The following is a 14868-nucleotide window of genomic DNA, read 5'->3' on the forward strand; positions in this document are numbered from 1 at the left end:
AGTTTAAAAGGTAACAATTGCACAACAATGAGAGGAATTCTTTACAGAAGAACGGGAAAACTGGTAGAAGCCAGTCTCAGGGAAGATCAGTTTAGATTACACAGAATGGTTACAACACGCCATGTGATACTGACGCCACATCTTCTAAGATAGCTTAAGAAAAGGAAAAACCACGTTTATAGCATTCATAGACTTACAGAAACCTTTTGATAACGTTGACTGGAATAATCGCTTTGAATCTAGAAGATAATTGGCGTAACATGCAGGGAGCGAAAGGCTATTTAAAGTTTGCACAGAGACCAAACGGCAGTTATAAGAGTCTAGAGGCACCAAGGGGAAGCAGTGGTCGAAAAGGGAGTTAGATAGGATTGTAACCTATCCCTGATGTTATTCAATCTATACATGGAGGAAGCAGATCAGGTAATAAATAAAAATTTGTGGTAGAAATTGAAGTTCAGGTAGAATAAGAACATTGCGGTTTGCCTATGACGTAGTTCTGCTAGAGACTTGGAAGAGCAGTTGAATGTCTAGAAAGGAAGATAGAAGATGAACATTAACAAAGCCCCCCCCCCCCCCCCTTTCACCGCAAAAAAAAAAGATAAAGTAATGTGGTCGAAGTAAATCAAGTGATTCTGAGGGAATTAGGTTAGGAAACGAGACACTTAAAGTACCGGATGAGCTTTGCTATTTGTGTAACAAAATAACTGATGTTGGCCAAAGTAGTACAGAGGATATAAAATATAGATGCAATGTTTAGAAAAGAGTTTGTGAAGAAGAGAAATTTGTTATCAGTCTTTTCTGAGGGTTTTTGTCTGAGATGTAGTAATGTTTGGAAATTAACCATGGACGATAAACCACTTAGCTTATGAATTGTGGTGTTACAGAGGCGTTCTGAAGATTACGTGGGTAATGATTCAAATGGCTCTGAGAACTATGGGACTTAACTTCTGAGGTCGTCAGTCACCTTAAACAACCTAAGGACATCACACACATCCATGCCCGAGACAAGATTCGAACCTGCGACCGTAGCGGTCGCGCGGTTCCTGCCTGTAGCACCTAGGACCGCTCGTCCACCCAGGCCGGCCTTACGTGGGTAATATCATATAACTAAAGAGGAGGTACTGAAAAAAATTGGGAGGCAAGAAATCTGTGGCAGACCGACTTTTTTCACTTTAAACCAGTGTCTTTCTTCAGACATCCTTGCTTTATATCCTCCTTTCTACTGGCAATAATGGTTTTTCAGTGATTTCACCAGGGTTTCATTTGTGTACGTAGGGAATGACGTATTTCATCTTAGGATCGAAGCAGAACATTGTCAAATACTCGGCACTAAAATTTGTATCGACAAAAACATGACCTATTTATTAAACGGTCTTTGAGAAGCATTGTATGAAGAGTTTCTTTGTGAAGGTTACACGCAGTTGCTCACTATACTATCCGTTCTAAATAATGATCATTCAGTGCCTCTTTGCCTTACAGACTGTTGCCAAGAGGTCACTGAACTTGTACGCTTCATTTGTAATGAAAATTTGCTTTTTCTGTACAGTCTAGAAAATCTCGAAATCGCGAGGCTAAACAACTTCAAAAATTCCTTTAAAGCGCTTCGAACACCATACAAGGATCATTCATAAACTATCAATTATCACTTTAAAAAAATGCAGTCATAATCATCTGATGTATTGGTGTGCAATGAAAACCTTAGTCAAACACCATAGTACGCTGTTAGAGGAGCCAAAATACCCATTGACAAAGTAGAGTATTGTGTGATATTCGTTTTCTGTACTTTAGGAAACAGCATTGCAACTACAAGTGTAGCTATTTTTATACATGGTACCTTAACATGTACACAGTTCACTGTGATGGTTGTTTTTTCTCTGCGTGGAACAGCCTTCCCACAAACATGTCACAAAATTTACGGGATTATGTTCTCTGTACGGTTATATTGTGCCATCAAGTGGACTATACCTGTTAGCATAGACTGTTTTGCGTCCACTTGTCACACTTTGACACCTTAGCTACTACCCAGAGAAAAATAAGCGTTAATGGCTTGCTCTTGCCACTTGTTCTTCGAGGTAATAATCCAACTAAAAACATATTACTTGTAATGGCTATAATTATTGGATTCCTGCGCGGGGTAGTCGCCTGGTTTAGGGCGGTTTGCCACGGTTCACGCGGCTGCCCCCGTCGGAGCTTCGAGTCCTCCCTCCAGCATGGGTGTGTGTGTGTTGTCCTTAGCGTAAGGTAGTTTAAGTTAGATTAAGTACTGTGAAAGCCTAGGGACCGATGACCTCAACAGTTTGGTCCCATAGGAACTTAACCACCACCACAAAATTTTTGTTAAAATGACGTAATTCCTCCAGCTGTATTAAGGTGTTGGTTTTGTTGGCAACTAGTTTCGATGTTGTTACAACATCTTGAGGCCCATACTTGTTGATAGTAGCCGTATGTGTCTAATACTAGTAGTCAGTGGTGTGAGAGGCGTGTTCCATGCGCACGGAACACGCCTATCTCACCACTGACTACTAGTGTTAGACACATACGGTTACTATCAAGTATGTGCCTGAAGATGTTGTAACAACATCGAAACTAGTTGCCAACAAAACCAACACCTTAATACAGCTGGAGGAATTACATCATTTTTTAACGTACCGGGTGATCAAAAAGTCACTATAAATCTGAAACCTTAATCAACCACGGAATAATGTAGATAGAGGTAAAAATTGACACACGTACTTGGAATGATGTGGGGTTTTATTAGAACCACCCCATATCACTAGACGCATGAAAGATCTCTAGCGCGCTTCGTCTGGTGATGATCGTGTGCTCAGCCGCCACTTTCGTCATGCTTGGCCTCCCAGGTCCCCAGACCTCTGTCCGTGCGATTATTGGCTTTGGGGCTACCTAAAGTCGCAAGTGTATCGTGATCGACCGACATCTCTAGGGATGCTGAAAGACAACATCCGACGCCAATGCCTCACCATAACTACATACATGCTTTACACTGCTGTTCACAACATTATTCCTCGACTACAGCTATTGTTGAGGAATGATGGTGGACATATTGAGCATTTCCTGTAAATATCATCATCTTTGCTTTGTCTTACTTTGCTATGCTAATTATTGCTATTCTGAACAGATGAAGCGCCATCTGTCGGAAATTTTTTGAACTTTTGTATTTTTTTAGTTCTAATAAAACCTCATGTCATTCAAAGCATGTGTGTCAATTTGTACCTCTCTATCTAGATTATTCCGTGGTTTATTCAGTTTTCAAATTTATAACGACTTTTTGATCACCCGGTATATTACACCAGCTGACGTCCCAAGTCGTCCGTTTTAATTATTGATGTACGAAGACAAAATTATTGGGCTGGTTCGTAAGTTCGTAGTGTTTTCCCGTAACTTCAATAAACACAACAGATATACATAAGAGAGACTTTAGTCATCAATAATATATTTCCTGGCGATGCGGGGTAACTTTTCGATTTCGCTGCTGCAGAAATAGAATGATCTTGAGGCAAACGACCCGTTGAGCGATATCCAGAGCACATTTTCATCCGGAATGGGGTTCTTGGAAGGTTTTTCGATAGAGAGCGGATAAGGTGAAAATCAGAGGGTGCAAGATCAGATGAATAAGGTGGCTGCGGAATGGCTTCCCAACCCAGCCCTTGTATAGCGTTTTTTATCACTATAGCAGAAATCGGGGATTTTTTTTGGAGGGGGGGGGGGACAGGTTGGTCAGGTTGGTGGCGTTATCGTGGACTAGCATCACTTCCTGGTCATTGTTATTGGATTGCGTTTGCGAAACGTCTCACTTGTTGGCAATAAATGTCTGCAGTGATGGTTAGACCTCGGGAAAGCAAAGCGTAGTACACAGCCGTGTTAGGAACAGAAATTTGGTTGAAACCAGAAGGAAAATGTGGAAAACAAATTGAAAAAATTCAAAGGAACGACGGAATGTGCCCGAGACAAATCTGTTCCGAGCAAGCTGTTGAGGGTAGGGAAAGACCCACCACGGTTTAATAGCTGTTTTAGAAATCTGGTAAGTAATCAAAGACAAATTCATCACAGATTCAAGAGAAGCAGAATCATAGCTGAGAAACAAAAGCTGAAAGAAGTGGAAATAAGCGTAAGGAAAGCTATGAGAGAAGCGCTCAGTGACTTTGAAAGTAAAACTTTGTCAACCGATCTGATTGAAAACCCTAAGAAATCATTCATTCATTCGAGTGACCATACTGGTACCGAAACGGAAGATAACAAACAGAAGGCCGAAATACTGAATTCGGTACTCCGAAATTGTGTCATCGCAGAAGATTGTAACAAGGTCCCACCTTTCAGTCCTCGTACGAACGCAGAAATGACAGACATTGAGAAAACCGATCGCGGAATAGTAAAGCAACTATAATCACTTAGTAGTGGAAAGAAGTCAGGACCAGATGAGGTACCTGTAAGATTCTACGAAGGGTATGTGAAAGAACTTGCTCCCCTTCTAGCAGTAATTTAGCGTAGGTCGCTTGAGCAACGAAAGGTTTCTAGCGACTGGTCGAAAGCGCGGGTCAACTCTGTTTTTCATAAGATCCGTTGGACAGATGCACACAATTATAGACCTATTTCGTTGACTTGAATTTGTTGTAGAATTATGGAACACGTGCAATGCTCAAGAATTGCGACGTTCTTGGAGAAAGAAAATCTATAAAAATCAACATGGACTCCGGAAGCAGAGACCCTGCGGAACTCAGCTCGCTCTGTTTCTCCACGAGGAGCGACTCTGTGTTCCTCGACTTCAGGAAGGTATTTGACTCCGTCCCGCAATGCCGAGCATATCGAATATCGGAACAGATTTAGGACTCGATTCCTTGCAGACAGAACTCGACACGTCGCTCTTAATGGAACAACATCGACAGATTTTCGGTAACTGACGTAGTAGAAAACGTAGGATGCTCTCTAAGGCTGTTCCCAGATGATGTGGTTGTCCATAACAAAGTGACAACGCCAGAAGATAGAAACGATCTGCAGTATGACCTCCAGAGGATTAATGAATGGTGCAGGCTCTGGTAGTTGATCCTGAACGTAAGTAAATGTAACATATTGCGCATACATCGGGAAAGAAATCCAGTACTGTATAGCTACACTATTGATGAAAAACCTCTGGAGACAGTGCCTACCGTAAAATTTCTTGGACTAATCAACCAGAGCGACCATAAGTGAAAAGGTCACATGAAACAAATAATGGAAGATCAGATTTCAGACTCCGATTCTTAGGAAGAATCTTAAGGAAATGTAACTCTTCCACGAAGGAAGTAGCTTATAAGGCGATTGTTCAACCGATTCTTGAGTATTGTTCATCTATCTGGGATCCCTACCAGATAGGAGTGAGAGAAGACATAGAGAAGATCCTAAGAAAAGCGGCACGTTTCGTCACGGGATCGTTTAGTGGGCACGAAAGCGTTACGGAGGAGCTCAACAAACTCCGTTGGTAGACGTTATAAGAGAGGCGTTGTGCATCACGGAGATATTTATTATTGAAATTTCGAGATAGGACTTTCCGGGAAGAGTCGAACAACATATTACTTCCCCTGCATACGTCTCGCGTAATGACCATGAGGAGAAAATTCGAGAAATTAGAGCCAGTACGCAGGCTTACCGACAATCATTCTTTCCACGTGCTATTCGCGAGTGGAATAGGGTTGGAGGGCTCAGTTAATGGTAGAAAATGTACCCTCCGCCAACACTATTAGGTGGTTTGCGGGTTATGGTTTAGATTTAGATGTAGATGCTGTTCAACCAGATGGATAACATTACCATTTTTGGATTGCGGACGTCTGTTTACAGGGAGTTGCTGCTTCGTTTGGGCTTAACCTTTCCTTTCTTTGCCTTATGTGAGCATAAAGACACTGTTTGTCGTCACCAGTAACGACGCAGGATAGGAATGGTCGGTGTTGCTCACGAGGTACGTGATGATGAGTAAGCCGAGATGCACATATGACCCTCTGATTTTTGTGATTATGGCTTAGAAAATGCGGTATCCATACATCTGATTTTTTAACGTTCCCCATTGCATGCATATGTCGCACAATGCTGGAACGAACACAGTTCATCACATTCGCCAGTTTTCAAAAACTCTGACGTAGATCGTTGTGGTTTGGTTGGATCGTTGGTTGGTTGATTTGCGGGAGGGGACGAAACAGCGAGGTCATCGGTCCCATCGGTTTGGGGAAGGATGGGGAAGGCAGTCGCTCGTGCCATTTCAAAGAAACCATCTCGGCATTTTCCTGAAGCGACTTACGGAAATCACGGAAAACCTAAATCAGGACGGCCGGACGTGGGTTTGTACCGCCGTTTTCCCGAATGCGAGTCCAGTGTGCTAAACACTGCATCAGCACCCTCAGTGATCATCGTGTATTCACGCGTTTAAACGATTTTCATGAAACCCTAAAGGTCCTCCTTTATGTGGAGAGTCACTAATGTCAAAACGATCCTGCGCAACCCGAGAAAACCGTTTTCTTGCTGTGATCCGTCCAATGCCATTATCTCCATAGACAGAGCAAATGTTTCTGGCTGCATTCGCTGCTGTCACCCCTTTATTGAACTCAAAGAGAAAAATATGTCGGAAATGTTACCATTTCTCCACTTGGTATACCTTGTTCTAGCGTCCACAGCACTGGTCACTGTCTCAAAACAACAAATTGACGGTGTCTAAACTCAAATGGTTACAGTTAATTATAAATAAATAATGACAATCTGTTAGTACATCCGTAGCATTCGGAATACCAACATGCAAAACACGAACATATGCACCAACCTAATGTTACTTTGCAAATGACGCAGATACTGCTGCAACGTTGTTTAGTACCCGTCATCAGTCACCAACAGAAATACATCTACATCTACGTGATTACTCTGCTATTCACAATAAAGTGCCTGGCAGAGGGATCAATGAACCACCTTCATGCTGTCTCTCTACCCTTCCACTCTCCAACGGCACGCGGGAGAAACGAGCACTTCAATTTTTCTGTGCGAGCTCTGATTTCTCTTATTTCATAGTGATGATCATTTTTCCCTGTGTAGGTGGGTGCCAACAGAATGTTTTCGCAATCGGAGGAGAAAACTGGTGATTGAAATTTCATGAGAAGATCCCGTCGCAACGAAAAACGCCTTTGCTTTAATGATTGCCACTCCAATTCACGTATCATGTCTGTGACACTATCTCCCCTATTTCGCGATAATACAAAACGAGCTGCCCTTCTTTGTACTTTTTCGATGTCATCCGCCAGTCCCACCTGATGCGGATCCCACACCGCACAGCAATACTCCAGAATAGGGCGGACAAGCGTGGTGTAAGCAGACTGTTTGGTAGACCTGTTGCACCTTGTAGGTGTTCTGCCACTATATCTTTGGTTTGCTCTACCCACAACATTACCTATGTGATCCTTCCAATTAAGGTTATTTGTAATTGTGATCGCAAAGTATTTAGTTGAATTTACAGGCCTCAGATTTGTGTGTCTTATCGCGTAATCGAAATTTAGCTGACTTCTTTTAGTACTCGTGTGAATAACTTCACACTTTTCTTTATTCAGGGTCAATTTCCACGTTTCGTAGCATACAGATATCTTATCTAAATCATTTTGCAAGTCGTTTTCATCATCTGATGATTTTAAAAGACGGTAAATAACAGCATCACCTGCAAACAATCTAAGACGGGTACTCAGATTGCACTTATGCCTGTTACATCCCATGTATGCCGCATTTTGGAAGTGGACAGCAATCTTGGGCCATAACATGACACAGTGGTCAGGTGGTGCATACTTTCCCAGCGTGGTCAAAGAAGTGTGAATCATGAAGACGGCAGTGGCAAGACAAGCAACTGTGACGAACAGTGAATGTCGTGGGAAGGGGAGACTTTACGCTCTCGAAGAACGATGTATCGCAACGGAAGCGATAATGGACAAAGTGAAAATCAATTATGGGTCAGTTTTCAGCGTCTTACGTGACATTTGGAACGCGACACAGATCGCCACCCACGCCATTCAAAAAATAAGGCGGAACTTTTGCATGACAATTCATATGACTCCTTTATCCGCCTAATCATCATGGAAGAGTGCTGGGTGCACGGTGTGACCCCGAGAGGAAGCATCGAACAAGCTGTGAAAACGTGTGGACACACCACCATGGAAACAGTCGGTGATACTCAGTGGAGTTTGGGGCTGCCAGAGTGTGGTGCTGACAGATGATACTCGAAGGGAGCAAACCGCCTCAGGACCGTACTCCTGACGATGCGGGCGGCTGCAAGACGAAGAGAGGCGGAAGCTGTCCAAGAGGCTGTTTTTGCAACACGACACTGCGTCAGCACAACATGAGCAGGGTGCAGTCAACATTCCGTTAGTACTGCTCTTATAGCACCGAGTGACTTCTTCCTCATTCCTCAGAAGAAGGAATCATTGCGTGTCAGGCATTTTTAGAAACGCGACGAGGCGGTTTTCCCAGTAGAATGATTCCTGATCGGCCAAGAAGCAGAGATGCGTGACCAGAATCTCCGTGATGTCATTTCCTTGAGACACAAAAGCTTCATTCCACAGTCCGGATTTAGAAAGCATCGCTCATGCGGAATTCAGCTCGCCTTCCTCTCATGTGATATCCTACAAAACGTGGATGGAGGGCGACAGCAGATTGCATATTCCTAGTTTTCCAGAACGTAGCTGACACGGTACCCCACTGCTGTTGTTGACGAAGGTCGAAGAACACGGTTTAGGTTCCCAGATATTTGAGTTACTTGAAGACTTTTTAAGTAATAGAACTCAACTCGTACGATGCGAAGGAGAGTGTTTATCAGAGACAAGGGTGTGGTCAGATGTGCCCCAGGGAAGTGTGATAGGACCACTTACTCTCTTTATAGCTGTATGACTTGACGGACGGCGTGAGCAGAGTTTATGGATGTTTGTTGATGACGCTGTAGTGTACTGGAATATGTCGTCGTTGAGTGACTGTGGAAATATACAAGACCACATAAACAAAATGTCTAGTTGGTGAGATGAATGGCAACTTGCGCTAAATGTAGGAAAAGGAATTTAATGCGTATTCGTAGCAAAAACAGTCTTGTAAGTTTTGAATATCGCTTTAGCAGTATGCAGCTTCACATAGTCATTTCGATTACGTACCAGAGCTAAGCGATATGAAATGGAATGAGGACGTCAGGTTGCTAGCAGGGAAGGCGAATGGTCAACTTCGTTTTATTGGGAAAATTTTGGAAACTGGAGCTCATCTATGAAGGAGACGTCGTACGGAACACTAGTACGATCCGTTCTTGACCGCTGTTCGAGTGTTTGGGATCCCGCCAGGTGGGATTAATGGAAGACGTCGTGCAAATTAAGAGGCGGGGTCCTTGGTTTGTTACCTGTACGAGGAAGGATCAGCATTGATCAATGGGATAAGGATGCCGAAGGCAATGGTAGTTACGGAGTTAAAGACAAATAATGAGTAACGACATGACATGACACGATATGAAATGCGACCTGTAATTAAAAATGTCATGATGATCTCACCGTTGGCAGCATTTTCCGGACTCGCCCCCCATTTCGGTCGCCGTGAGGCGAATGACAAAGGGGACATTATGATGAGAAAAATACACTCCTGGAAATTGAAATAAGAACACCGTGAATTCATTGTCCCAGGAAGGGGAAACTTTATTGACATATTCCTGTGGTCAGATACATCACATGATCACACTGACAGAACCACAGGCACATAGACACAGGTAACAGAACATGCACAATGTCGGCACTAGTACAGTGTATATCCACCTTTCGCAGCAGTGCAGGCTGCTATTCTCCCATGGAGACGATCGTAGAGATGCTGGATGTAGTCCTGTGGAACGGCTTGCCATGCCATTTCCACCTGGCGCCTCAGTTGGACCAGCGTTCGTGCTGGACGTGCAGACCGCGTGAGACGACGCTTCATCCAGTCCCAAACATGCTCAATGGGGGACAGATCCGGAGATCTTGCTGGCCAGGGTAGTTGACTTACACCTTCTAGAGCACGTTGGGTGGCACGGGATACATGCGGACGTGCATTGTCCTGTTGGAACAGCAAGTTCCCTTGCCGGTCTAGGAATGGTAGAACGATGGGTTCGATGACGGTTTGGATGTACCGTGCACTATTCAGTGTCCCCTCGACGATCACCAGTGGTGTACAGCCAGTGTAGGAGATCGCTCCCCACACCATGATGCCGGGTGTTGGCCCTGTGTGCCTCGGTCGTATGCATTCCTGATTGTGGCGCTCACCTGCACGGCGCCAAACACGCATACGACCATCATTGGCACCAAGGCAGAAGCGACTCTCATCGCTGAAGACGACACGTCTCCATTCGTCCCTCCATTCACGCCTGTCGCGACACCACTGGAGGCGGGCTGCACGATGTTGGGGCGTGAGCGGAAGACGGCCTAACGGTGTGCGGGACTGTAGCCCAGCTTCATGGAGACGGTTGCGAGTGGTCCTCGCCGATACCCCAGGAGCAACAGTGTCCCTAATTTGCTGGGAAGTGGCGGTGCGGTCCCCTACGGCACTGCGTAGGATCCTAAGGTCTTGGCGTGCATCCGTGCGTCGCTGCGGTCCGGTCCCAGGTCGACGGGCACGTGCACCTTCCGCCGACCACTGGCGACAACATCGATGTACTGTGGAGACCTCACGCCCCACGTGTTGAGCAATTCGGCGGTACGTCCACCCGGCCTCCCGCATGCCCACTATACGCCCTCGCTCAAAGTCCGTCAACTGCACATACGGTTCACGTCCACGCTGTCGTGGCATGCTACCAGTGTTAAAGACTGCGATGGAGCTCCGTATGCCACGGCAAACTGGCTGACACTGACGACGGCGGTGCAGAAATGCTGCGCAGCTAGCGCCATTCGACGGCCAACACCGCGGTTCCTGGTGTGTCCGCTGTGCCGTGCGTGTGATCATTGCTTGTACAGCCCTCTCGCAGTGTCCGGAGCAAGTATGGTGGGTCTGACACACCGGTGTCAATGTGTTCTTTTTTCCATTTCCAGGAGTGTAGATACCATAGAAAAGACAGAGAAGGGAGTACATCCAGGAAATAGTTGAGTATGTTGATTTCAAGGAAGGGTTGGCACAGGAGATAAATTTATGGAGTGCTGTTTCAAATCAGTCAGAGGACTTGTGAAAAAAAAAAGAAAAAAAAATGAGATCTTTCGGTACGCAAGTATTAAGGGGATGCTCCGTGAACGCATATGGGTGGGAAGACTCTTTCCGGAAGGCACTATTACGCAGATTTGGAGACACGGAATTTCAGGCCGATTGCAGAACGATTCTACAGCCGCCAACGTATAATTTCCGTAAGGATCATGAAGATAAGATGCAGGAAATTATGATTCACATGGAGACTTTTAGACAATCATATTTCACTCAGTATATTTAGAAAGGTCGTGATCCGTGGTCTAGGGGTAGCGTCTTTGATTCATAATCAAAACGTCTTCGGTCCTGGTTTCGATCCCCGCCACTGCCTAAATTTTGATAAATAATCAGCATTGGCGGCCGAAGACTTCCGGCATAAGAAGTCAGCCTCATTCTGCCAACGGCCTTGTCAAAGAGGGCGGAGGAGCCGATAGAGGTTCAGGGCACTCTCTTGCCTAGGGGTGGGAAATTGCCCCTAAAGGCGGAAGAATCAGCAATGATCAACGACATGAGGAGGCAGAAGGCAATGGAAACCACTGCATTAAAGACACGTAACGTGTATCCACAGGACATGTGGCCTGTAATTGAAGAAGTGTCATGATGATCTCTCCATTGGCAAAAGACTCCGGAATAGTCCCCCATTCGGATCTCCGGGAGGGGACTGCCAAGGGGGAGGTTACCATGAGAAATAGATTGAAAAATCAACGAAAGGATAACGTTCTATGAGTCGGGGCGTGGAATGTCAGAAGCTTGAACGTGGTAGGGAAACTAAAAAATCTGAAAAGGGAAATGCAAAGGTTCAATCTAGATATAGTAGGGGTCAGTGAAGTGAAGTGGAAGGAAGACAAGGATTTCTGGTCAAATGAGTATCGGGTTATATCGGCAGCAGCAGAAAATGGTATAACAGGTGTAGGATTCGTTATGAATAGGAAGGTAGGGGAGAGGGAGTGTTACTGTGAACAGTTCAGTGACCGGGTTGTTCTAATCAGAATCGACAGCAGACCAACACCGACAACGATAGTTCAGGTATACGTGCCGACATCGCAAGCTGAAGATGAACAGATAGAGAAAGTGTATGAGGATATTGAAAGAGTAATGTAGTATGTAAAGGGGGACGAAAATCTAATAGTCATGGGCGACTGGAATGCAGTTGTAGGGGAAGGAGTAGAAGAAAAGGTTACAGGAGAATATGGGCTTGGGACAAGGAATGAAAGAGGAGAAAGACTAATTGAGTTCTGTAACAAGTTTCAGCTAGTAATAGCGAATACCTTGTTCAAGAATCACAAGAGGAGGAGGTATACTTGGAAAAGGCCGGGAGATACGGGAAGATTTCAATTAGATTACATCATGGTCAGACAGAGATTCCGAAATCAGATACTGGATTGTAAGGCGCACCCAGGAGCAGATATAGACTCAGATCACAATATAGTAGTGATGAAGAGTAGGCTGAAGTTCAAGACATTAGTCAGGAAGAATAAATACGCAAAGAAGTGGGATACGGGAGTACTAAGAAATGACGAGATACGTTTGAAGTTCTCTAACGCTATAGATACAGCAATAAGGAATAGCGCAGAGGCAGCACAGTTGACGAGGAATGGACATCTCTAAAAAGGGTCATCACAGAAGTTGGGAAAAGAAACATAGGTACAAAGAAGGTAGCTGCGAAGAAACCATGGGTAACAGAAGAGATACAGAGTGATTGAAAAAGAATACCACAACTTTAAAAATGTGTATTTAATGAAAGAAACATAATATAACCTTCTGTTCTACATCATTACAAAGAGTATTTAAAAAGGTTTTTTTTCACTCAAAAGCAAGTTCAGAGATGTTCAGTATGGCCCCCTCCAGACACTCGACCAATATCAACCCGATACTCCAACTCATTCCACACTCTCTGTAGCATATCAGGCGAAACAGTTTGGATAGCTGCTGTTATTTCTCGTTTCAAATCATCAATGGTGGCTGGGAGAGGTGGCCGAAACACCATATCCTTAACATACCCCCATAAGAAAAAATCGCAGGGGGTAAGATCAGGGCTTCTTGGAGGCCAGTGATGAAGTGCTCTGTCACGGGCTGCCTGGCGGCCGATCCATCGCCTCGGGTAGTTGACGTTCAGGTAGTTACGGAGAGATAAGTGCCAATGTGGTGGCGCTCCATCCTGCTGAAATATGAATTGTTGTGCTTCTTGTTCGAGCCGAGGGAACAGCCAATTCTCTAACATCTCCAGATACTGTAGCCCAGTTACAGTAGCACCTTCGAAGAAAAAGGGACCAATAACTTTATTGGCTGAAATGGCACAGAAAACGTTCACCTTAGGCGAGTCACGTTCATACTGGGTTGTTTCCCGCGGATACTCAGTGCCCCATATACAGACATTGTGACGGTTGACTTTCCCGTTAGTGTGGAAAGTTGCTTCATCACTAAACACAATCTTTGAAACGAAAGATTCATCTGTTTCGCCTAGTCAACAGCGCCTCAAGCGAACAAATGTACAACTAAATGAAACTTTATAGCTCCCTTAATTCGCCGACAGATAGTGCTTAGCTCTGCCTTTTGTCGTTGTAGGGTTTTAAATTCCTAAAGTTGTGGTATTCTTTTTGAATCACCCTGTACTTCGGTTGATTGATGAAAGAAGGAAGTACAAACATGTTCCGGGAAAATCAGGAATACAGAAATACAAGTCGCTGAGGAATGAAGTAAATAGGAAGTGCAGGGAAGCTAAGACGAAATGGCTGCAGGAAAAATGTGCAAACATCGAAAAAGATATGATTGTCGGAAGGACAGGCTCAGCATACAGGAAAGTCAAAACAACCTTTGGTGACATTAAAAGCAACGGTGGTAACATTAAGAGTGCAACGGGAATTCCACTGTTAAATACAGAGGAGAGAGCAGATAGGTGGAAAGAATACATTGAAAGCCTCTATGAGGGTGAAGATTTGTCTGATGTTATAGAAGAAGAAACAGGAGTCGATTTAGAAAAGATAGGGGATCCAGTATTGGAATCGGAATTTAAAAGAGCTTTGGAGGACTTACGGTCAAATAAGGCAGAAGGGATAGATAACATTCCATCAGAATTTCTAAAATCATAGGGGGAGGTGGCAACAAAACGACTATTCACGTTGGTGTGTAGTCTGGCGATATACAATCTGACTTTCGGAAAAGCATCATCCACACAATTCCGAAGACGGCAAGAGCTGACAAGTGCGAGAATTATCGCACAATCAGCTTAACAGCTCATGCATCGAAGCTGCTTACAAGAATAAAATACAGAAGAATGGAAAAGAAAATTGAGAATGCGCTAGGTGACGATCAGTTTGGCTTTAGGAAAAGTAAAGGGACGAGGGAGGCAATTCTGACGTTACGGCTAGTAATGGAAGCAAGGCTAAAGAAAAATCAAGACACTTTCATAGGATTTGTCGACCTGGAAAATGCGTTCGACAATATAAAATGGTGCAAGCTGTTCGAGACTCTAAAAAAAGTAGGGGTAAGCTATAGGGAGAGACGGGTCATATACAATATCTACAACAACCAAGAGGGAATAATAAGAGTGGACGATCAAGAACGAAGTGCTCGTATTAAGAAGGGTGTAAGACAAGGCTGTAGCCTTTCGCCCTACTCTTCAATCTGTACATCGAGGATGCAATGGTGGAAATAAAAGAAAGGTTCAGGAGTGGAATTAAAATACAG

At 44.3% G+C, this 14868-nt stretch overlaps 1 protein-coding gene across 1 annotated transcript in view; it reads left to right on the forward strand.

The window, feature by feature from the left end:
• LOC126474832 (arylsulfatase B-like) overlaps window positions 1-14868 on the forward strand; it is a 367147-nt gene that overhangs the window by 326139 nt on the left and 26140 nt on the right. The window contains exon 10 of the mRNA XM_050102309.1: window positions 4716-4732. Within this exon, the coding sequence (XP_049958266.1) occupies window positions 4716-4732 (17 nt within the window). The remainder of the gene's footprint in view (window positions 1-4715; window positions 4733-14868) is intronic.

This window comes from Schistocerca serialis, chromosome 4, assembly GCF_023864345.2.
Source record: "Schistocerca serialis cubense isolate TAMUIC-IGC-003099 chromosome 4, iqSchSeri2.2, whole genome shotgun sequence".
NCBI classification, from domain to species: Eukaryota; Metazoa; Arthropoda; class Insecta; order Orthoptera; family Acrididae; genus Schistocerca; species Schistocerca serialis.